The 26041-nt window shown below is 42.2% G+C and overlaps 1 protein-coding gene across 1 annotated transcript in view; it reads left to right on the top strand.

Annotated features, from left to right (window-relative positions):
* The window catches only part of KCND2 (potassium voltage-gated channel subfamily D member 2), a 284185-nt gene that overhangs the window by 251622 nt on the left and 6522 nt on the right, over positions 1-26041 (top strand). Inside the window, exons 3-5 of the mRNA XM_028746183.2 lie at positions 11428-11590; positions 21895-21984; positions 23830-23925. Coding sequence (XP_028602016.2) covers positions 11428-11590; positions 21895-21984; positions 23830-23925 — 349 coding nt within the window. The remainder of the gene's footprint in view (positions 1-11427; positions 11591-21894; positions 21985-23829; positions 23926-26041) is intronic.

Raw genomic sequence — 26041 nt, 5'->3', positions numbered from 1 at the left:
ATTCACTGCAGTGCTCAGTAACTGGCAGAGCTTCATGTAAATGTTGTGCCAGTATCAATCTCTCATTGGCGCAAACCATATTGCGTGTTCCTGGTTTGCCTGAAGCTGAGATAGAAATCTGGAAACATTTTTTCCCCATTGAGAATAATGGCAATAAGCAAAATGATACAATGCTCTTGTTTATCAGCTGCTTAGCTTGATCTCAGATACCATTCTCAAATGAAATAAAACTGTTTAAAGGGAATAATGAAAGCACAGTTTCTCAGGCTATGTTCCTGACATTACCAGATCTTCTTTGCTAGGAAGGGAAATATATTATTCCTGATTAGTATCTTGGGCAAGGACCGTTCAGACTCTCTCCCCCAACACACACAGAGAGCACATATGAAGGGCAGTGGGTACAGATATGTGCAGCACATTCTCCTTGAAAATAGAAAACAACAACAACAATAACAACCCATCTGAATGGGTTGTTGTATAGATGGGTTCCCACGAGGCAAGACACAGTGGTAACAACAAGAACATTTATTGAACTACATAACTGGATAACAAGGGCAAAGCAACTGCTTATATACGTTTCTGAAGGCCAGGGCCACTCCCACTCCCAACGTGATTGGCTGTCTAAACTTCCAAGCTGTGAATCATGACTCTGAGGGCCAATGGCAGAGGCCCAAATCCTGAAATGTTCTGTGATTGGATTTCAGGTATTAAATCAGAATACAGGAGCTTAGAATCCTTAGTCCAGACTCAAGCTCAGGCAAACACAGACCACTGAATACATAACACAGTTCACTCTTCCACCCTATCACAATCATCAGGAGCCACCTTGAGGCACCTGCGTAGCTGAGCGCTCTTCATCTGACCTGCCAGGCTCCATTGTCTGCCTGCATCAGGTGCCATAAAGCTGTATCCCTACTCCACAGGCCTAATGGCCAGTTCCACTGGAAACCACCTTTAGCTTCAAGGCTCCAACCTCTGAAGTTTCAGAATGTGAGCTTCCGAAGGCCTAGTAACCTGATCTCAGGCATGGTGGTTGTTACTCTTCAGTATAGGTCTGCACCTATAACAAGCAGAAACTTTATCGACCATTCCAGAACATATCTGGCAAGCATCCTAATGGAGCAACTATGTTATCATCTGTGGTATGAATAAGGGAACGCACTCATGGCATCTTTGTGAATTAAAATGCTCACAAAGACCGAGGTTACCACAATATAAGATTATTTAGGTTCATGAACAAGAGGCACTTGACTATTCTGCCTTACCATAGAGGACAACATAAAATGCTGCAGTCTACTCTGTCATTAGCAATCACTTGCACACCGTCTGCTAGTGAGGAGCCGAATAGTACACATATAAGGCTTTAATGGGACACGGGTGGCGCTGTGGGTAAAAGCCTCAGCGCCTAGGACTTGCCGATCGAAAGGTCGGCGGTTCGAATCCCTGCGGCGGGGTGCGCTCCCGTCGTTCGGTCCCAGCACCTGCCAACCTAGCAGTTCGAAAGCACCTTTGGGTGCAAGTAGATAAATAGGGACCGCTTACCAGCGGGAAGGTAAACGGCGTTCCGTGTGCTGTGCTGGCTCGTCAGATGCAGCTTGTCACGCTGGCCATGTGACCCGGAAGTGTCTGCGGACAGCGCTGGCTCCCGGCCTATAGAGTGAGATGAGCGCACAACCCTAGAGTCTGGCAAGACTGGCCCGTACGGGCAGGGGTACCTTTACCTTTACTAAGGCGTTAAAGACTACAGGACTCAGACTTCTTATATCTCCCCATATCAGTTTTCTAGATACTGTATTATGAGACATCTGCCTTATGATATACCGGTGTGTTTTTGCTTTTATTGTGTGTTTTGTGTTCTCATTTTGTATTTTTGATGTTGTGAATCGTCCTGAGATCTTCAGATGAAGGGCAGTATACAAATTTAATAAATAAATAAAAATAAAAAAGATTGATTTGTTTAAGTAATGAAAATGTAATTATGAACATCCTTCGAACTTTGGGTATCTGGCCAAAGTACCTTTTTTTGCTTCTGTTTATTACCTAACCTTCCACCCTTATGTTCTTTTTACCCATCCTCAACACAGCTGCATAGTCACAAAGCATAATATTTGCTCCACAGTGCTTCAAGTTTACTTTGCTTACATCAAACTTCGTGTGAACCAAAAATATAAGACCGGTCTACTAGAATCAATGGAAATTTCCCCATTGGTTTAAATAGGGTATGAGTGTATCATCACACTTTCTAGATTCTTAAAAGGCATCTTATGCCTGGATTATGCACTTCACCAGACCTTTACCCATTTTATATTCTGGATAAAGGCATTGCTTGTTCTTAGAATCAAATCTGCAATGGAAGAGGGGCTCCTGATCTTATGGGAACACAGAGTAAGTAGCAGCAACTTAAGACATGGACTTATTTTTAGCAAGTGTATTTTGAATTGATGTCTCAACAGCATCGTGTACCAAAGCTTGTCCCACATGGGAGAGTTTGTAGAGGCTCATTCCAGCAGACATTGGATTCCTGGCTTCTCTAACTGTGAAACCTTTGGCAGGTCCCCGAAGCTTGCTGTGGCTTAGTTTACCATCTGTACTATGGACATAATTAGACTTTGCTGGGGCAGCCAAGCTTTGGGAACTGATTCCCTTGGCCTGGCTTAGTAAACAGCCTGCGTTCGATAGCTTGTGGGCACCTGCTTCCTAGTCTGTCAAGGCGAAGTTTCGTGCGATGCATTAAAACGTTATCGGTTTGCAGCAGAGATAATTAAATCTGCAGATGCTTCACAGAGTCTGATTGTATACATATTTATTATAGGTGGGTGTGAACATGATTTTTTGTTCTTGGTACTATGTAGGTTTCCTCCCACACCTTCTTGCCGTAACAAAGCTTATGCTTAATTCATGCCTTGAACTTCTAGGCATGTCTCTCTTTATCATAGCTGCCAACTTTTCCCTATTCTTGCAAGGAATCCTATTCGGAATAAGGGAATTTCCCTTCAAAAAAGGAAAACGTTGACAGCTATGCTCTTTATCAAACTAATTGCAAATAAATAGCTGATTTATCATCTGAGATCGCGCTATTATTTCCGATGCCTCTAAAGATATCACTGCCAAACTTGACACAAGGGTTCCCGAGGTCAAGACAGCAGGCACCATTTTGATTCAAAATGGCAGACCACAATGTGATATTGCCCATTATTTTGCCATAGGTTTGCCTGTCTCTTGAGATATTGTCAGCAAACGCAGCACAAGTTTCTTCCCAAGGTGGGGTGGTAGACTTTGTCACTGTTTCGATGCTGGACATCATTTTGAATCCAGATGGTAAGCCAAATCATCACTTTGGCATGATTTTGGCATAGGTTTAGTTGGCACAAGGCTTCCAGAGGTGGGAGGGGCAAATGTCTTCACTGCTTGGATGCTGGGTGCCATTTTGAATCAAGATGGCAGACTGAAACATGGTATGCAGATATGTTTAGGATGGGGCTCTATACGTCCTCCCCCCCCAAAAAAAATATAGAAATAAATAAATTGCTTCTCTTTTAGCTTCAGCTGCCATCACATATTCTTCAGGCTCTTTTGACTACCATGCTTTGTTCACTCATCCTCTCAGAGGGTATAGGAATAAATGAGTGGCAGGGAAGCTGATGTGATCTCTGGTGCTAGTTTTTCTTCCATCAAGAAGTTATCACAACTGAAGAATCAGTTTCAAAAAGAATGCATATATAAACTGGTTATTCAACCTGGAAAGTGCAAAATGATGGTTGTTGTAAATTAAGCAGTGCAACAGATTAATGACCTTCACCGAAACCCAAATATCATTAATTCACCTTGTGACGTTCTGTTGTTCTGAATGGAAGTTATGGCTCCGACAATAATGCATCACTTTGCAAGATGTTTTTGGGGATGGAAATAATGCATTCTTTCTGATCTTGCCCATGTTTCTGGTTTCTGAATCCCCCAAAAGTCAGACAATCTAATCTTTTCAGAGGGGGAAAGAATGCAACAGTCGTGTTGAAAAATGGCACAGTGTTCATGCAAGGAACGTTCCTTTTATAGGCAGGCCACTTGGAGATTTTTCCATTAAGGCGATAGGTAAGACAGAGGTATAATGCAGAGTCTGCTCTGATCATTCATGTCAGCTGTTCCTTGCCTGATTTCTTCTTGATCTGTGTAGAGTAAAGGCACATTGGCCCCACGTGACTATTGCAGAGCCGCAAAGCCTCAGGAGCAATATGCTGAAGAGAATGTTTAACTTCTGTAGAAGTGTTATGAGTCTGTCAATAACTATCCAGTCAAGCATTTGACTCATTTTCATTGCTGCTGGGCTTTTTTTGCGAGGGGGGGGAGCTGTTGCAGACTTTACAACAATAGGCTCATATGTGCGGTACAGCATGCAACACAGGAAATCAGGAGGGATTGTAACAGCCATTTCCATAATCAGAAGGGTGGAAATCCTGCATTTTGCAAAGTTTCTAATCACAAACATAGTCTTCTGCGAGTGCATGCCACTGTAGAGCATTTCTGTGAGCCGTTATTTGCATTTAAAATAATAATATTTTTTATTATTTTTCCATTTAACAATATATATTCACATCGTTATCATTCACTTTACCTCTTTGGCTCTTCAGAACCTATCGACTTCCTTCCCTCCCACCTCATGGTTTTCAAATGTTAATCTTTATATCATAGCATTTTATGCATTTTCCAATTCTAATTTCACTCCTTACGAAATACATCATAATTTAAATAAATATGAAAAGAGAGAAAAATTCTCATTACAAGTCTTCAGACAACCCTGCTAGTGATGTTAATTGCTTACAATAATCTTTCAAATATTGTGTAAATTTACTCCAGTCCTTTTGAAATACTCAATCATGCTGGTTCCGGATTCTTCCCGTCAGCTTCGCCAGTTCCACAAAGTCCATCATTTTCATCTGCCCCTCTTCTTTCGTTGATACTGCTTGTTTTTTCCACTTTTGGGCTTAAAGAATTCTTGCTGCTGTTGTTGCATACATATCATCTCTTAGTATCTCTTCCCCCACTATACCCAATAAAAAGGCTTTTGGTTTTTTCACGAAAGTATTTTTAAACATTTTCTTTAATTCATTATGTATCATTTCCCAGAAGGCCTTTACCTCTTTACAAGTCCACCACATGTAGTAAAAGATACCTTCTTTTTATTTGCACTTCCAACACTCATTAGTTATTTGCATTTTTACTGATGTTCACAGTAACTAAACATTTGACAGATCCAAAAAACCTGATCTTCCAAGTGTTCCTATTTTCCAGGGACAGCCACAGATTTACAGAAGTCATCCCGGTTTCTGATTTGATCCCTGAATGTCCCATTTTTCCTTAGGACATCCTTATTTTCGTTGAAGAAATGTGGGAGGGTGTGGAGTTTGCAACCCCCGAGCCAAGGAGATAAGTAACCATATAACCTTTAGAGGTCATCTGAAGGCAGCCCTGTATAGGGAAGTTGTTTTAACATCTAATGTTTTATTATGTTTTTATATGTGTTGGAAGCTGCCCAGGGTGGCTGGGGCAACCCAGCCAGATCAATGGTATATAAATAATAAAATTATTATTATTATTATTATTATTATTATTATTATTATTGAATAGGACGTTCCTATTTTCATTGGAGAAATGTCAGAGGATATGAAAAAAGGAACATATCACATAATGTCATGATATATAGTAGCATATGTTTATTTATCTACACCATAGGTCATGACAGGAACAGTTTAATTTAATGCAGTTGCAGGCCTTTAAAGTCAACTGATTAAACAGTCAACGTTGCTCATAAAACCTGCCATAAATCAGAAGAAAAACGCAACCATAAATTAACATGCCATTAAAGATTTAATTGGTCTTGAAGCAGTCTATCACCTGTGTGTCAAAAATAGTTCTGGTACTACCATCTCATCACCAGCACAGAGGCAAATGAAGCCACCTTTTCCATTGTACAGTGGTACCTCGGGTTAAGTACTTAATTCGTTCCAGAGCTCCGTTCTTAACCTGAAACTGTTCTTGACCTGAAGCACCACTTTAGCTAATGGGGCCTCCCGCTGCACCGCTGGAGCACGATTTCTGTTCTCATCCTGAAGCAACGTTCTTAACCTGAAGCACTATTTCTGGGTTAGCAGAGTCTGTAACCTGAAACGTATGTAACCCGAGGTACCACTGTACCTCTACCATTGTAACTATATTAATTGCAGCACAGTTTTCTTGGCCCTCTGCTTGAAAATAAAATAGTTTTTTCTCTAAGCGTTTTGTTTAAAGAAGAAATCCTTTCAATTATCAAACTTGTTTCCTTCCTGTAAAGGAACCCTGACCATTAGGTCCAGTCGCGGATGACTCTGTGGTTGCAGCGCTCATCTCGCTTTATTGGCCGAGGGAGCCAGCGTGCAGCTTCTGGGTCATGTGGCCAGCATGACTAAACCGCTTCTGGCGAACCAGAGCAGCGCACGGAAACACCATTAACCTTCCTGCCGGAGCAGTACCTATTTATCTACTTGTACTGGCTTGCTTTTGAACTGCTAGGTTGGCAGGAGCTGGGACCGAGCAATGGGAGCTCACCCCGTCGCAGGGATTCGAACCGCCAACCTTCTGATCGGCAAGCCCTAGGCTCTGTGGTTTAGACCACAGCGCCACCCATGTCCCTTCCTGTAGGGAACAGCAATGATCAAAAGCTGCATAGGATTCTATTCATTGCAAAGCTTTGCACAAGCCTATTGCCAAACCGTGCAGGAGCTTGAGAACCCAAGACTCAGCTGCCCTATCATATCCAGTGGTCATGAAGGATTTCCTTACGTGTTTTGAAAAGGATGAGCCTCAGCTCATCCCGAGCTCCATGCACACATTGGAAAAGATAGACAGAAGCAAATCTGGCTGGTTTCGAAACAGAAACTGCAGCAAGTAGAAGCCTCCTAAAAATTACCGGAATGCAAGAGATGTGTGCATTTGTAATGCACATGAATGGTTCCAAATGCTACTTAAGATTATTACCAGTGGCATTTTAAATTAACTACTCCAGTGTGCCGTTCTGAAATAAATGACTAATTAGGGCTCACTTGCCAGTGTTTAGTCACCAAGCAGTTTGGAAGCTATAGGGAACAGTTTTATACCGATTTGCTTCACCCTCCACAGACAAGCAGCCTATTTTGCAGTTGCCAAATATAATTTGACAGTTCTATAATATTATTTCATATTTTTCCTTTCTTGTTCCACTGTTTCAACACAAGCCATTCCTGTCCTTCATAATGGTATTTTCTCGAGCCACTATCCAAATGAAAGCATCTGACTGTTTGCTTGCTTTAATGTACAGAGAAGCATGCCAGCATTGGAGAATTACCCTAATTTCCCACATTAATTGTTTGGCTGTTTGTGAATAAATGCTGGTTTGTTTGTTTTGGTTTATACTCCACCTGGTTCTTGAGAATTAGGTTGGGTGTAAAAAAATGGGGGGGGGGGTAGAACCATGCATTAAAAATATAAGAAATGTTAAGCTGAAATAGCCCAATATTTATTCTTCACAATACAGGAATAATTGGAAATGGGAGAGACTTAAGATTACCACAGGAAAACACTCAAATGCAGAATCTGGCATACCTTCTCAATCCAATTTGCCTCCTATTTGCAGCACCCAAAAGTAATCTCCATCTTTGTAAATATAAAAACTTGCTCTTTATTTTTGTCCTCTAAAACAGAATTTTACAGAAATGAAAACAAATTATGGGTTTGTTAAACCAAAGTTGTTTTTGGTGTGTGTGACAAGGGCCACAGAAAGTTGCCTGTAGATTGTTTCCTGTTTTCCAGCAGAGGAAACCCATTTCAGTATTGCTTGTACGTTTGCTTTCACAATGGCTTGCTGGACTATTGTGCTATATTCCAGGTTATTTGGAACTTAATTATTAGGTGCAGGCTACTAGTGATACAGGTGATTGCCTCCTAATGCACAACAAACTTCCAAACCGGCTTTCCATTTCTCGGAACAACTTGAACTTTCGATGGCAAATCACTCTTGGTGATTTGAGCCATTTTACAGATCAGAAGGAACTTCTCATATTCTGATTAATGGCAGCTAAACTGGAAAGCAAAAGGCGGAAAGACTCAGAGATGCAGGAGAGCTCCGTCAATGGAGGGCATGGGCCTCTTAAATATCTAGATTCGACCCCCAGCTCTATAATTCTATGACTATGTTGTCAAGCTTTTGCAACGTTTGTCAAAAAGTGTAGCCTCATTCAGATGGTTAATGCAATAGCTCAGAATCTCAAAAATGAAATAAAATACTACACTCCGAAGCAGACATATTTTGTACGGCATTGTATTTATTTATTTTCATTCAATGTATCAGCAATCATGAGCTTCAATGGCACCTGTCGTTTGTCACTTTGCCTCTCGGGCTGAGCTGTTTTCTCAGCTGGCTCCTCCAGAAGGGGCTCCCCTCTTGCTCTTAAAGGTCATCATTGTGGCTGTGTTGTTTTGTAATGCTTCCCTGTTTACACTGGTGTTATAAGCAGCAATAGGGACACGGGTGGCGCTGTGGTCTAAACCACTGAGCCTCTTGGAAGGTCGGCGGTTCAAATCCCAGCAACGGGGTGAGCTCCCGCTGCTCTGTCCCAGCTCCTGCCAACCTAGCAGTTCGAAAGCATACCAGTGCAAGTAGATAAACAGGTACCACTGTGGCGGGAAGGTAAACTGCATTTCCATGTGCTCAGGTTTCCATCATGGTGTCCTGTTGCACCAGAAGCAGTTTAGTGCTGCTGGCCACATGGCCCAGAAAGCTGACTGTGGACAAACGCCAGCTCCCTCAGCCTGAAAGCGAGATGAGCGCCGCAACCCCATAGTCACCTTTAACTGGACTTAACCGTCCAGGGGTCCTTTACCTTTACCTTTTACCTATAAGCGGCAAAATAAACCAAACAAGAAATATATATTACATGCCCTCCTGCTATCTTTTGCTTCACCATTTGGCCTCACTCTTTTCAGACAACTGTTGCACCATGATTTTCATTTCTCTGTACTCAAGACCATGTTCACCTGCCCACTTTGGTGACCGCATCACTCACCTGACGAAGTTGCCTCTGGTCCTCTAAGGGTTAACTCCACAATAGATCTATTAATTTTTAAGGTGGCATAAGACTTATTTGACTTGGCTTTCAAGACTCATGGTCCCTAGACACCTTGTTGAATTCTTCAACCAGCCCTATATTTTCAGACAAGAATAACTCATACAAATTAGAATACATTTGCTCACTCTGCTTCCGTTCTGTTTTCCTGCAAAATTTGATTTCCGCCACCTTCTAATTTATTTATCAGCCACTGTGATTATTGCTGTCTAAAGTTTTTCATCCTTTTCATGCATTAGTAAGGAATGACCTTGCCTTTTAAAAGGAACACTGTCAGATTCAATGACCTATTTGTTTTACTTTCCCAGTCTCTGCAGTCCCCTTTTTACAAGCTGCAAAATAAAACCAAAAAGTCATTGTACTATCTTTCTCCCCCCCCCCCCCCCTTTCAGCAAGCACAGCAGAAGTTAGACAAGAAACCCCACATGGGTATAACATTTGTGGAGAGAATGTAATTGAACTGGAAAGGAGGGTATCTGCAGTACGTGTTTGGGTACAGTTGTGTCTCATGGTGTAAAATATGACACATTTCAGCTGAGTGGCTGCTTTCTGGTGGTGTTTTATGCCCTCTAGTGGGGCAGAAGATTATTGTATCACATTAGTTTTCCCCTGCTTTGGCTTTATTTCATGGATAAATTGGATTCATTCCTAACTCTTAACCAGCCAAAAAAAAAAAAAAAAAGAAGATTTAAAAGTTTCTCTGCAGAATTCACTATGCGATTTTTACTTTTCAGATGAGAAGTATCTTATAGTCTGTTCCTAAATAAAGAAATGCACCAAATTTAATTCTATATAACTGATCAATAGTTTAAATTTTTCCTTCTAAATGAGAGGGAACAGCATCTTAGCCCCTGCCCATCTATTTCTGTAGGGCAATTTAGAAACCTTTTGAGGGACAAGGCTGTTTAAGTCACACTTCCTCATCTCTGACTGCCCATCCTTATGATGCAATCTCTGAAGTGCTACTCTCTTCCAACCCATAAAAAGGAGCGCTGCCATCTCAGAAGGGATGCTAAATAAATTCAACATCCTCCAGCCAAGAAGTTCATGGGGTAGGTCAGCACCAGATTTAGGGTTGTGTGGGAGGTTCCCCGGCACAAGATGCTGAGCCGAAGGGGCACAAAATAATAAGAATAAGAAAACCTGTGTTCATATGTATACCTACTCAAAGTAACAAAAGGAATTACAGTCATACCTTGGAAGTTGGCCAGCTTAGTTCCCGAACATTTTGGCTCCCGAACGTCACAAAACTAGAGGTGACTGTTCTATTTTGCGAACAATTTTTGGAAGCCAAACATCTGATGGGGCTTCCGAGGCTTCCGATTGGCTGCAGGAGCTTCCTGTAGCCAATCAGAACCCACACTTTGGTTTTTGAATGTTTTGGAAGTTGAACGGACTTCCGGAATGGATTCTGTCCAACTTCCAAGGCAGGACTGTATTGTGAAAATATGAATTTTGGGGGGGAGGTGCACCCAACTTTGTCCTTGCTCAGATGCGATATTACCAAAGTCCATTCCTGTTTTGGTGCATTTCTGTCGAACCTAACAAAAACCTTGAGAGGATTAATGGGTAATCCCTTTGTATGCTGTGCTGAGGTCACTGGAGGAAAGGTGGTATATAAAAGTGATAAACAGGAATATAGAATATGCCATTGGTCCATCTATCTCAATATTGATTACATCCCTGCTGCATACGGAATGTGGGTCAAAGTAGGAAAAGTTACTTACGAATGAAAGTAAAGTAGTAGTCGTACCTTGGATCCTGAACGCCTTGGTACTCGGACATTTTGGCTCCCAAATGCCACAAACCCGGAAGTGAGTGTTCCGGTTTGTGAACATTCTTTGGAACCTGAACGTCCCACGGGCCTTCCGTGGCTTCCAATTGGTTGCAGGAGCTTCCTGCAGCCAATGAGGAGCCATGCTTTGGTTTCTGAACATTTTGGAAGTCGAACGGACTTCCGGAATGGATTCTGTTCGACTTCCAAGGTACAACTGTAATGTGGCTCTATCCATTAAAATTCTAACTAGGGAAATGTACACAGGTGACTTACATGGCAGTCATGTTCTGGGGATAGCACGTAAAGCCAAAACCTCAGAGTCAAAACTCATTGGGTTCAATGGCAGGTAGGACTACCAAAGTCTTTTTTCCTGGACACCTGCCCTGTTTCCACCTCCTTTTCGTAAAATAGTAATAATAATAATAATTTCAACCAAGCCTGCCAAGCTGGTTAAAGATGTGTGTAAATTGCGAGTTACCTTTAAAACAGAAATCTCTCTTTTTTTTTCCCCCACCACAGGTATGGTGACATGGTGCCGAAGACAATCGCTGGGAAGATCTTTGGCTCAATTTGTTCCCTGAGTGGGGTCTTAGTCATTGCCCTTCCAGTTCCTGTCATTGTCTCCAATTTCAGCCGCATCTACCATCAGAACCAACGGGCAGATAAGCGCAAGGCACAAAAGGTGTGCTTCTACTTTCCATTCATTACATTCTGGGATAGACACAAAGTGGTTCTTTTGTATGCTGCACGTTATCAAAGTGAATTTGTCGTTGTTAACGAAGAAAAAAATGTGACGGCTTCAGAAGCTCTGGAACAAAAACAAAAACCATCAATTGGAAATCGGCTTTCACACCTCCTGAAGATATAACTACTTGATTGGTTGGTTTGACACATTAAAAAAAAAACCTTAATAATTGTTTTAAATTCGTGCATATAAAAGCATGTCTCTAAAATTAGGTTTTTAAACCATTTTGAGTGGATTTTTATACATTTTGAGCATGCGTGATTAACGTTCAAAAATTGCAAGTATACTAGAGATTTTGTGTGGATGGAAGTGGGGTTTGCAATGGGAAGTCATAGTCTATTTCTTTAAGCCTGCAGTCTTAATTCCCCCCCCCCCCCGTATCTGAAATATTGATAAATCATCTTTCATTCTACCTGATTTCAAGGTCGCTTACAATGAGTATCTCTATATGTGCCTATATGAGGAAAAAAAGACCTCACTGAAACCAGTAAGATTCAAATCTGAGTAAATGTGCATAGGATCGACCTCCCTGTGGCACTTAAACCATTTAAGATCATTTATATGGGATGTGATACCAGTTTAAGTGGTTTGTTGGGTGCATTATATTTATTTCCCCAAACAACAGTGTTTATATTATTATTGTTAGTATTATTTTACTTAAAACAAACAAAGCTAAACCCTTCATTTTCTCTCATACCTCCTTTCCAGCTGTGAATTCAAGAAACCTTTAATTTCTGCACAGCCAAGGAATTATGAATGAAGTGTTCTTCATAATCAGTAAAAAAATCAATTTCACTCCAAATGGCCACGGGAAACTTTAATTAACAGCCTGCAAAAACCCTAGCTACCTAGAGAAGCCTAGTGTGATATTTTTAATAAAAGGTGCAGTAAGTAGGAGCTTAAGGGAAAGGTGACTTTTGAATCCATTATTAAGCCAAGGCATTTCACATGATTGTGATCTGTTAAGAACCTTTGCTTTGTGTTGAGTATTCTTCAGCTCTTTCTTTATTTCCTGAATGATTGTGGAACCTGCAGGAGGGTGACTTATCTGAACCTCCTCTTTGACCAAAGCGTGGTATAAGTGGATGTACCATACACCACTTTAGGCAGGAAGAAACAGCCTATGAAATATAAAAATGTATTTGCAAAACCGTTTCATTAATTCCTGAAATGCTCCCAGCGTTTGAGGAATACTTTAGAACTACCTCACCAGGGACCAAAGTGCATTTCCTCACGAGCCACATAAATATGACTTTCAGATTAAACAAGTTGTTAGCTTCACTGGAGACGTGAGGATATAATTAAGCAAAGCGCTTGGCCTACATTTTCATATAGAACAAACGCTAAGTATAGTTTGCACTCAGACAATTATCCCTTCAGGAACTGTAAATCCTCTTTCAGTCATCATACACATAGATCTGCATGAGTAGATGAGGGAAAGACACATTAAATATTGGTGCAACTCATAACTATCTGAACTTTAAGTAAACCCAGTTCCAAGAATATCGTCCTGTCTGTGAATGTGTGGGAAAGCCAAGGAAATCCCAAAGTCTCTGTTGATTAAGACATGAGGTGTGATAAAATACCATATTTTTTGCTCTATAAGACTCACTTTTTCCCTCCTAAAAAGTAAGGGGATGTGTGTGCGTCTTATGGAGCGAATGCAGGCTGCACAGCTATCCCAGAAGCCAGAACAGCAAGAGGAATTGCTGCTTTCACTGCATAGTGATCCCTCTTGTTTTGGCTTCTGAGATTCAGAATATTTTTTTTCTTGTTTTCCTTCTCCAAAAACTAGGTGCGTCTTGTGGTCTGGTGCGTCTTGTAGAGTGAAAAATACAGTAGATAGGTAATTGATGCTCTGCAATCCTCTGGTTCCTGGGAGAGCATCTCCAGGTCCTCCTCACTGGGGGCAAGAACAGAGGTCTACCCTCAGTGAGGGGCATATTGTTGTAAACAAAATCTGCCCTTTTTCCCTTATGGGGTATCCAAGAGCCCGTATAGAGTCCTTACGTGGGTTCCCTATTGGTAGGAGAAAATTACAGAGACCAACCAGAGAATATGGAGAAGCAAAGCAGCTAGTAAGCCTGATCTTTATTGATCTGTTGCAACAGGGTGCTCCCCTCACACGCAGGAAAGGAGGAGGACCTCGAACAATGGTATGCAAGGCCTTATATAGACATTTTAAATTTCCTACCCTGGAGCTCAAGACCACCCCTCCATACATCATACGTACATCACAGAAGGGGTGTAACCCAAGACCACCGCCCACAAACATCACACCTACATCACAGAAAAGGTGGTCTACAACAGAAATTTGAATGTCGTTTTTTTCTGTCTGCCAGGTTATCTTGATAATGCCTTATCTGATTGCCTTTTCTGGTAGTCTTTTCCTGGTAGTCTGTCACCCTTTGAGATGATGATTACTAAATTCCTGTAACAAGGAAGGTTTTTTTCACCTCCTCCCTCCTTGCAGAGAAACATTTGGTCAGCTTGGGAGTCAAAATGGTTTCAGGACTGTCTTCCTGTGCTGCTTCAGACATGTGGTTTATGTAGGTGTTTGCTTGGTAATTTATGAACATTTATTATATATCTAAGACCTTAAAATTCTTGTTGCAATATGACTCCTCCGTGAGAGTGCAGAAAGACAGCCAGTGTCCCTCCACTGGGCCTCAACTTTGGAGCAGGCAAAAAGGTGTTCCAGAGGGTGTGCTGGGAAAGACTGTGGATCCAAAGGATCTAAAGCACTCCTGTTCCCCTTACACCCCCCTCCCACAAAATGGGGGACAAGCTATACTAACTTTAGCATACCTTCCTACATTTCTCCAATGAAAAGAGGAGAATCCTATTCCATCCCCTCCAACATTTCTCTGATGAAAAGAGGGACGTCCTATTGTGTACCTTATTTCACTCTCTATTCAATCAATGGAAGGCAAACTTTTTTTAATGAATAAAAACCTAGAAAGCAGGAGTGAAGGGAAAACACCACCCATCTGCTATGGTGGCATGAGCTCATAGCTGTCAACTTTTCCCTTTTCTTGCGAGGAATCCTATTCGGAATAAGGAAATTTCCCTTAAAAAAAGAGAAACATTGACAGCTATGCATGAGCTTGGCAGGGCATAGGAAAAGATTGCCCCACTCACTTTTGGATTGTTTCATGAATCCATTGTCTTTGAAACCAGTGAACAAATTGGTCTCTCTCCCCCCCCCCCCACTTTCTCTTTCACATTAGAACATCAAGACTGTAAAGAACGAACACTAGGCAGCAAAACTTCATGCTCGATTTTGTGTGAATAGTAGATAGTTAAAATGCTATTGAAGTAGAATCAAATTTACCTCTTTACAAAAAAAAAAAGAATCTGACAGATTTTTATCAATCTCAAAGGCTAGAAAGGAAGAAAGCAAGAGAATTTCCAATCACTATTTACTGTAGGGCTGTGTTCTCTGAAATATAAGGAAATGTCCAAGGTTTTAAGAAAAAACAACAGATGTTTAAAGGTTCTGCACTGGTGATGTATTATGATGCAAATGACAGGGAATACACCCCAAACCCAGGGCCCAATTTGTGTTTACTGAATATCCAAGCGATCCAGAAATTATTCACACAGAATAAATACACTCTTTTTATGTTATAGACTAAGAATTCATAGCATACAAGGAAAAACAGATTGAATTCGGGGAGTGGGGTTCTGGAAATAAAGCTGGAAGCATTACTCCTGGGATATGCAATTTTTTTGGCAAGTCGGCAAATGCATTTGTGTTTGTCACCTATCACCCAACCTCTGAGAATAACAGCATTTTTTGAGCTTCCACATTCAGTATCCATTAGGGAAGTTGGGAGATCATGTTCACTGTTAACATTCGGAGACCACAAAATTCAAAGGCAGCCCCATTTCCCCCGATTCCAAATTCATTAAAGAACTGAGTAGCAGAGGGGTGCCATTTTGACTGTTTGCCTCATGTGAGTGAATTTGTGGTGTAGTATTTTAGCCAGACAAAGAGATGCAGTTGGCAGGCAAACGTGGTACAAATTTGTCGTACAAGATCAATAGCTGAATTCAAGACACATACAAGGAAGGGGGCATGCGATTCCAGAACGTTCCCTTTGTGTTGGCATTTTTGTGCTGTAGGTGCAGGGAGCAATCTTAAAGCATCTTTCATCTTAAATATCCTGCCCTTCCTCCAGAGATTGCCAGGCTCACAGGTGCCTTTAACCAGCATCAGCATTCTACTGATTAAGGGAAAAAATGGAAAAAACATCACAGCCAAGACAGATGACTTGCTCCAGTAGTACCTGCATTCCCTTGTTTTGAACTGCGGCATATGCGTGTGTGTTTTTTCCCCCATCCTGTTGCACGAAGAGAAAAGTGCTTTGCATTGGCGAAATCAAAGCCCAAGCCCCTTCAGCACACCTGACGAAACACTCAGGTGGCAGGTGCTAATGGAAAAAATACAGTTCTTTTCACTCTCTGATGACATACAGAAACCATCCATTCTCCACCTGGCACCTCTCGGGGACTAAACATATTAAATCGCCCCAGTGAATTCTGTCAAAAGCAGCTGAATATGAACAGTAACTGATAAGTTCAATTTTGGCAGCCTGTTCTGTGATTAGTAGTACAGTGGCAGCATGAGAGAGGAAAAAATGACAGGAGTAATTTCAAGAGCAACTAAGTGATATTTACTGGACATGTATTTGCTTGGAACACTGCTTAGAAAGGAGGGAATTGCCCACAGATTGCACCTGCCAGTAATGTCGCATTGCAAAGATTTAATATAGCTAAGGGCTCTCTTCCACAAAGCACTAGAGGGCCTACTAGCAAACATGCTGTTCTGTTCCTCTTTGATTTTACACATACAGGTGCACACACACACACACACAATGAGTCTATAGCGCATAGGAATATACTTGACCTCCATTTTGTGTGGACTCTTAAAGCCGTCACATAGCCCAACTTGATGACAATCTGGGTGAGGATATCTGGGTATGGTTCAGGGCTGGCCCTGTCATGAGTTACAGTGTGGCATTTGCCTGAAATGTCCGCTTCTGTGTTTTTTTAAACAGTGGGATGTTGTTATTGTTTATAATAATACCTCAGATGCTTGGATGTCTTGGGCTCACCTTCAGCTGAGTGGCGTGCATGGCAACATTATTTAGGGTTGCCATATTTCAAAATTGTTGAGCTTTTTTTAAGAAAACCACAGAAATTATTGAGCTTTTTTTAGTAAACCCACAAAGTTGTTGAGCCTTTTTCCATAAAAGCTACAAGAATTTGGGGCTTTTTTAGGCATTGAAACCCCCCTATGGGTGCTAATGGAAGAGTTCTTTTTCCCCTATGACAGCCCTACATTCTTGTGTGATTGTTTCATACAATCTCACTTGCCCATTAGGCAAGGAGAGATAACTGCCTCGGGTGGCAATACCCACCTGACCCAGCCCCACCGTGGCCTCTTAGCGAATAGGAGGCACAGCTGTTCTCCTCCCACCCTTGTTCCCGATGTAGATAGTTATTTCCACCTTGTTCCTGATGTAGCTCTTCATTCGCCCCTTCCTCCCTGACCAGAGGGACGCCATTTTGTGGCTCACCTCAGGTGCCAAAATGTATTGAGCTAGCCTGATGACCACAACTTAAAATTCACCCCAGTTATTGCATAATGAATTGTGATGTCAGTTGGCTTTTCCTCTGTACCGTTCAATGACACTTGTTTCATCAGGAGTTACTTTCTGGTGTTGTACGTCATCCTCGTGCTTTACTAACCAGCTCAGCATGCATTACACTAAGATTACTTAAGGCTGCATCTTACAATGCAGAGGCAGCTTGAAACTTCAGTTCATGACGGCTGCACCTTTTAACTAATTTATATGTTCTTTAAGAGAATGAAATACTAGAGTGAATGACTAGTAAGTTGGAGACTAGGGTTCAAATCTCTACTCAGGTATGAAGCCTACTGAGTGACTTCGGGTCAGCTACTATCTCTCAGCCTAACCTACTTCACTGAGTTGCTGTGAGGATAAAACGGAGAGGAAGAAGAGCATGAACACTACCCTGAGCTCCTTGGAAGAAAGTTGGCATATAAATGTAATAATATAAGCCCCATCTGCATTATACATGTAGAACAGTATCATACTAATTTAAGCTGCCATGGTTTCCCCCCAAAGAATCATGGGAGCTCAAGTTCCTAAGGGTGCAGAGAATTCCCCTCACAGAGCTATGATTCCTAGAGTTCCCTGGGAAGAAGGATGAATTGTTAAACCATTGAAATTATAGCTCTATGGGGGCAATAGGGATCTCATCAACTCACAACTTACACACATTTAACTTGTGCACATTCAGCTTTACGTGCTTGGCAAAAGTTAAAAAAATTAAAAGTGGGTGGAAATGGGACAGGCATCCAGGAAAAAAAGGCTTTGGTAATCCTACCTGCCGTTGATCCAGTGTGTTTTGACTAGACACAATTTTGGTTGTGCACGCTATCCCCAAAAGTTCCAGAACATAACCCCTGTGTAAGTTGAAAGTTGTCCATACTCTTAACAAGCTCCCATGATTCTTTGAGGAAAACCATGGCTGTTTAAAGTGGTATGGTATTGCTTGTGGTACAGTGCAGAAGTGGCCAAAAATGAAATAAATACTCTTAAGAGCCTGTCAGCCATTATCCTGAGGTGGCAGCTTAGAAGGGTTTTGACAGGCATTCTTTGCCCATAGTATATTATACGTAACTGGTGCTGGATCCTTCCTTTCCCAGTCCTCCAAACTGAGCTCCATAGCAAGCAAACAAACCTGCCCAGGACAGCTATATGGTGTAAGACTATCAATGCATGTGGAAGCTGATGTATCCTACTTCCATGAAGCCATTGTAGATCTTCAACGGAAGTAAATTTGGCTAATACAACTTTTGTGCTTTTGCCTATGGATACAATTCAAGGATTCTGTCAGTATTTGTAATTAACAGTGCTTGGGGAGGGGGGTAGGAGGGCCGTCTGCCTCATTTCTCCCCCAAAATTAACTTGGCAACTCATTTTCTTAAAAATGAAGGATTTAAATCTTAATGGAACAAAACTGCAGACCAGCTTCTTCCAGCATGCTTCGTGAGTCAACCTGGACTGCCACCTAAAAAATATTCAGCGCTTGACTTCAGATATCAAACACTAGCAGCTTAAGCACATGAACAAATTCAATATGGCTTCACCCAGCGCACGCATTTTGCCATAAAAGTAAAGTGACTGGAGAGAGTGCAACTGTTCATATTCTGAGAGGTCAGGGGAAGGCTGTTTTATTATCTGCCATGCATTTGATCCTATGAAAATTGTTCCTTTCTAACAGAACTTGTAATCTTTAATGTTGACTTCCTGCTGTTCAATTTACACATCTTACTTGCTCAAGCTGACATTCTTACTTTAAACTTCTTCTTTTTTTGCAGTCTTCTTTGTTCTCCCTCGTGTTATGTCCCCTACTTGAAGAGCAATCTTCCTTCTAAGTTGTGCTGGCTAGCGAGCAGGGAAATGCCTGCCCTAAAAATCCCTTCCCACCCTGTCACAGATTTAGAATTATAGAACAAATATAGAGAGAGGCTTTGGGAAGGTTGTAATGCGTGGCTTCTACGAAAATCCATCAGCCCTGACTCTGGAGGCATGCAGCATTTGAAATGAAGCTTCAGAGCACTGACTCTTTAGTGCCTCTCAAACTCCAATTAAAATGAAATTTTTAAAAACATTAATTTCATTTATGGGGTCAACACAAGGCAAGGAATCAGTGGAACTAGTTGCCGGGACCTACCAGGACTAAAATATCAGCCCTGATGAGACTCCTACCCAGCTGTTATCAACATGGGACTGAGAGTCACTTTAAAAAACAACAACAGCACAGGGGATTTATTTTATTTATTTAACGAGATGGCTCAGCTCTCCAAAGCCAATGTTGAATTGACTAAGAAATGACCTGGGGGTGGTAAATTTCCTCCAGCACTTCCCAAAACATGACCACCCTCTTCTCTTTCCTTACTTGGGCAGCTGTGACAAAGGACTAGCAGAGTCCTGCTACTCTTCCCCTCCATAACTTCTCTCCCTTTCTTTCTTTCCATCAGCTTATTGCGCTGGGGAAAGGCATGGGGATTCATATGCTTCTCAAGGATTGCCTCCTTAGTTCTGAGAAGACTACAAAACCAAAGGATTAGCATGCTACAGTGACAGAGAGTGGGTCTCCCCATGAGCCACCACTGCTCTCATCACCACCACCACCACTGCCCAGATAAGTAAAGGGAGAATATTTAAGAGAGTCAGGGCTTGAAGTACAGTAGTGCCTTTGGGAGATAGGGAGGCCTGGTGTGAAAAGAAGAAGCAGGAAGCCAGGAGTTCTTCTCTGGCTCAGATTTAAATCTGAGCCTGAGAAGAATTGTAAATTTGCCTTCCCGACCCCTAAAGTTATTTCCCAAGCCCACTTCAAGAGCAGCATTTCTAGTATCTGTGCCTTTCACTTTGCAATCTAGTATGTTAGCCAACCCCTGATAAATTGAGCTGGGTGCTGGTGGACCACCCCAGAAGGTTGGGTAGAACCAGAGGTTTTGCACCTCTGATTTATCATAGCAATGACACAAGTTGTAGAGCCAGTCATTGTGCCTGAAGAGCAATCACATCCCTAAATGGGACCTTGAGACATCAATTTGAAGCTTCAGGCCCAACTTACCATTGTCTACCTACCAGTCTCCCACAGATCTGTCTTCCCAGAAGGTCAGTCATTCTTCACAGCCCAGTCCAGGTAAAGGTCTGTCCCAGACTACATGCTGTATACTTGTGAAGTTGTTGCTGCTAGCTTCTGCCAGTTATTATAAATTAAGCACAGCTATCTGAGAGGGAGACAGGGGGTTGCACCTTCAAATGACTATCTGGAGAATAGAATAGCCCTCAAGAAAACTGAAGTCGGCCAGTCCTGGCATATGCAGTGTATCTTAGTTAGAAAGTCACTTCAGAAAGTTGTATACTGATGGGCGAGCCAAACTGCACCCAGTCCTTTCCTCATCTTACCCTCCCTTATGGTAGGTAAAGGTAAAGGTAAAGGTACCCCTGCCCGTACGGGCCAGTTGCAAATTTGATGCATAATACAACTGAAGAGTCACCATACTCCTTGGTCTCTTTGGCCTCTGATATGAGAAGGAGAATCCAAATGCTTTGCTGAGAATGGCTCCATATTAAACACTGATGCATATTTTCTTTACCCTAAAGGCAACTGTTTCTTCTATGCCAGTTCCTGCAAAACTGTGCAATTATTAAGAAAGACATATAAGCCTCCTTTTCAAGTGTTATGGGATATATGAAAATGGGATACAGTGTCAGCATGCGTGACAACATGCAAAAGCTGTCGCTGCAGAAAATAATTGTCTATTAAGTATACCACTGAAGATAACTCTGTAGATAGCTTGAGAAGAGAGCCAGAACTCAAGAGCTTTCATCTAACATGATTTGCTTAGACTACTGCTTCTTAGCCACAGGGTCTTACACTTCTTTATACTAACCCTTGAAACATTATTGTTGATGTTTGCACTTTGAATTTAAGGTGGGCATTCCTGGATTGCCTTGATAATGGAAATTAAAAGTAGGTTATTCAAATACGAAGTTTTCGTTTGAATTTTTCAGTGTTTGGGGCATTTATCCAAGCAAAGTCCCATCAACCAGGCCATGTTGTGTGCACACTGCTGTCATATCACAAGGCCCTGTACTCAAAGAAATTGAGATCCACTGGTTTAGCTCTCCTTGTGTTATGCAGATGTTCTACCACAAATCAGAATGTTCTGAGCAATTGTGTGTGGCACCTCACAGCAGTTTAACAGCGACGCATTCTTTTTGGCGTATTGTCCTTTTCTCCGAAGGAACCTTTAGAAATGGAGTAATTAAAGGGAGATGAAAGCAGCATTTCTGACCTTGACGTACAAGCAACAGCATGATCGTGGTGACGGGAAAATGGAGAAACAACATGTCCAATGTGAAAATGCGTGTAAACACCATTCATTGTTCTCGTTGGCTGATGCATGCTGAGAAACAAATGCTTCTTGCTCATTTGCATTGCAAATCTGAAAGCGCCGCACCTGAAAGCCCAGTTGAAAGAGTCCCTTCCGTGATTAGGGACCTTGCTATTCACAGAGACGCAATTCCAATTAGCTTTGTTATCTTCCTTTGAAAACCGAATGAAGGATACTAAGGCAAGTGACATTTCTTTCTTATCCTCATTCCCTCCCCCCTCCCCCAACACAGAAAGCCAGGCTCGCTAGGATCCATGCTGCGAAGAGTGGGACTGCCAACGCATACATGCAGAGCAAAAGGAACGGCTTGCTCAGTAACCAGGTAATGAGCGTGCGCATTCTAAATTTGGGGGAAAACATTCAATAATGCCCAGCAATCCATGTTCTGTTTCACACCAGAGGCCTCCAAACCTAGAATGACAGTCAGTCTGAGGCATTGTGCTTCTTAAGAGGAAGCTGTGACAGCCAGGTTTCCCTTGGGACTCAGTCAGCTCTTTGTCGAAGGTGATGGAGCCTTGCCCGCTCAGCTCTGAAAGCAGCCTTCATCCTGTGAATCTCTGATACAGCTCCCAAGAGTTTGCAGCTGCCGTCCAGAAAGCATCTCCCCTTCACATACAGATAGGGGCTGGATCTACACACTGATATAAAAAAGTTAAGAGGGAAGGGAAACCCACTATATAGCTCTCTGCAATTTTCCATTGGCTGCTGTACAGTGCCTCCTGGTGTCACATTCTTATAACGCATTTATAACGTTATAACTCACCAGGATAGATTAATCCAGGCAGACACACCATTAAATAGGTAAAGGTACCCCTGCCCGTACGGGCCAGTCTTACACCATTAAATAGCATGGACCAAATGCCTGCTGGTCTCCACCAAGTTTCATACTGGTCTGCAACTTTGATGCTTAGTATACTACAGATGACTAAAGGTAAAGGTAAAGGTACCCCTGCCTGTACGGGCCAGTCTTGACAGACTCTAGGGTTGTACGCTCATCTCACTCTATAGGCCGGGAGCCAGCGCTGTACACAGACACTTCCGGGTCACGTGGCCAGCGTGACAAGCTGCATCTGGCGAGCCAGTGCAGCACATGGAACGTCGTTTACCTTCCCGCTAGTAAGCGATCCCTATTTATCTACTTGCACCCGAGGGTGCTTTCGAACTGCTAGGTTGGCAGGCGCTGGGACCGAGCGACGGGAGCGCACCCCGCCGCGGGGATTCGAACCACCGACCTTTCGATCGGCAAGTCCTAGGTGCTGAGGCTTTAACCCACAGCGCCACCCGCGTCCCCTACAGATGACTGGTCCCTGCTATAATGGGGATGTGCTTGCATCACAATCCCTCTCCTGCAATTTCTCTCCTCTTGATCTGTCCGTTCCTGACTCTCTTTCTGTTCACTTATTCCTCTGCTAAATCGCACATTATTGCATCACATACATTAAAGGGCAGGCAAAGAGATGGAAGACAGAGCGTAAACCCACATCTAAACAAACTTGTGATCAGCAGTTTCCTAACCTGCCCACTTTAATGTAAGAGGTGAAGTCATCTGCAGCAAACAGCAGGCCCTTTATCACTAGCAGTTCCAGAATTCTGCAATCACTTCCCTCAAGAGGTGCAGGTCTATATTCTTTCCTCCTGACATGGAGGTGATTTTCTAAAGCCCATTTATTCAGGAAAGCTTTAGAGCATTAAGAATTGCTGGCTATCCTTTGAGACGCTTTTAGTTCGCGCTGCAGAGTGTGCAGCTATGTTACTTAACATATGGAGTTTGTTACAACTTATATTGATGAGAACCAGCATAGACGTATTTTTTAAAAAGGATTAGAATGTCAAAAGGATCCTTCATAGAGGATAGCTTTGATCAACAGCTACTGTGGAGGGCAAACCGGTCATTTGCTTAAATGCTTCCACTTTTCTTGGCCTTAAGACTGAATACTTCACCTGAAATGAACTGTGAATCAGGTTATTAGCAGGGGTGGGGGCTCATTGAAAGGATTTTTTGAGGAAATCTAATGATCAGTGGATATGCGCAAGTTATTTTATATTAATTGGTATTTCCACAAAACGGATCTCTTTATAAATTGTCCAGATGTGCTCTGCTCAAGAACTTAGTTTAAAGTCTATTTCTTCACAACTGAGAAAAATATAATATTCAATGTATTAACAGTTATGCGGTGATGAACAAGAGGCCTTTGTTAGCAAATCTGGTTCTTCCTTTGAAATCCAGCACCACCACCTGCTCCACTGTCTGGAAAAAACCACGGTAAGATGATAAACCTGCAGCTTCCTTGTGATCTGAGAAAAATAAATATGGTGTTGATTTCCTGTTCTCTTGTTGCTCTTAGTTAAGAACTACTCTGATGAAGTAGATTTTCATCATACTTAGCAAGTGAAATTTCATGAAGTGGCAGTTTCCTGAAATTATTTTGGTGGCAGAATTTACATGGAAAAATGGCACTCATTTGTGTTTTTATTAGCTCTGTTGAGAATACCGCTGTGCTTGAATGATTAATAGCTCAGTTTAACCTATGAACAGCTTGATCAGATAATTTGCTGGCTGAGTTGCATACTCTCCAACATTTTTCTGATAAAAATAGGGACATCCTATTCCATCATCGTCATAATTTTATTATTTATACTCCATCCATCTGACTGGGCCACTCTGGGCCACTTCTAACATATACAATATAAAAACATAAAATATTAAACATTTAAAAAACTTCCTTATACAGGGCTTTCATTCAGATGTCTTCTAAAGGTTGTATAGTTACTTATCTCCTTAGCTTGGGGGTTGCATAACTCCGTACCCTCCAACATTTCTTTGATGAAAATAGGGGACGCCCTAAGGAAATACAGGACATTCTGGGATTAAATCAGAAACTGGGACAGCTTCTGTAAATCTGGGACTGTCCCTGAAAAATAGGGAAACTTGGAGGACTATCTGTAGTAACCACTGGCTCCCTCCAGCAAAGTGTGCAACACTGTTCATACTTGCCCCTTTCCATATCCTGAACTTTGCATCCCCGTTCCTGAGTCCTGACAACAAAAAGAAGGAAGATAGATCCAAGGGGAAATCTGAACATGAAAAAAAGCTATTGGAAATGCAACAGCAGTGCAGGCAGTTCTCTCAGCAGATACCAAAAATGGAGGAAGCTCCCTTTGTTGGAAGTAGAGAACTTTGAGTTCAGTAGTGGTTTTATTATATGCATTTTTCTTTTTCGCTTTTGCTCACTGCAAAATAGAAAACATAGCCTCTTGTATTCCACACTGGACCATTATATGGTGTTTGTTTTCATCGCTTTCAATGACATGAGCCTCATCTGCTCCTGGAAGCTCAATCAGGTGTGGATGGAGCTCCTGTGTTCAGAAGCCACCTGATGTTTCAGGGCCACTGCCTTGAGTTTGGCGGCTGAACGAGTCTGAGTTATGAGGAGTTCCACAGCGCCAGATTGGATCCCTTTAAAAAACAGTGTCCGTTAAACATGAAAGGATGGCTTTTTTGTGACAGGGCTCACCCACAGGAAGTACTGTTGCTTATTCTTTTGCCCTGCGTGGCAGCCATTTTGTGCTGGCACACGCAGCATTTCGATCAAAAGCATGAGTGCTGACACCCTGTTTTTTGACTTTTAAAAAACCACAGTTGTATGTGCACTCCTATTTACCATCTGTACGCCACACTGCATCCTGTTTTGAAGCATACATATAGCAGACTGAAATGCAATTCAGAGTCTTGCAGCATGAAATTGAGCAAAGTTTGGGGTCTGCCAGACTTCAAGTTAGCAGCCCTAATGATGAAAATTTTTTTAAAGCTGTAGAAATCTGCAGCCCTAATGATGCCATTTTTTAAATAAGCTATAGAAATCTGAATCAGAAGTGTTGTGACGTGGGGTTTGTGATTTCAGCTCTCTTGACATAATATGCTGGAGACAGTTCTCTAGTAACACTTCTTTATTTAAGCAACAAGACTGAGGCCTGAGGAGGGGAAAGCTACATTTATAGGGACAGGGAACCAGTGGCGTAGCGTGGGGGGTGCAGGGGGGGCCGGCCGCACCGGGCGCAACATCTGGGGTTAGGGCAAATCCACAGGTTAGGGGGCGCAAATCCACGGGTTAGGGGGCGCAAATCCACGGGTTAGGGGGCGCAAATTACTTGCCTTGCCCCGGGTGCTGACAACCCACGCTACACCACTGCAGGGAACTAGCTAGAAAGGATACATTTTGGAGGGAACAATATCAGGCAATCACAGTCCTGCCTTTTGGAGGGAACCAATAAGACAGAGGATCCAAATACAGCAGCTTAAATGAACCGATAGTAGCTGTACCCTCTGGAACCAAAAGGCAGTTACTTTACCCTAATGCAAATACAGACAATAATAATAC

This window comes from Podarcis muralis, chromosome 10, assembly GCF_964188315.1.
Source record: "Podarcis muralis chromosome 10, rPodMur119.hap1.1, whole genome shotgun sequence".
Lineage (NCBI taxonomy): Eukaryota > Metazoa > Chordata > Lepidosauria > Squamata > Lacertidae > Podarcis > Podarcis muralis.
Note: the sequence above shows the minus strand (reverse complement) of the source record. Positions and strands in the feature narration are given on the sequence as shown.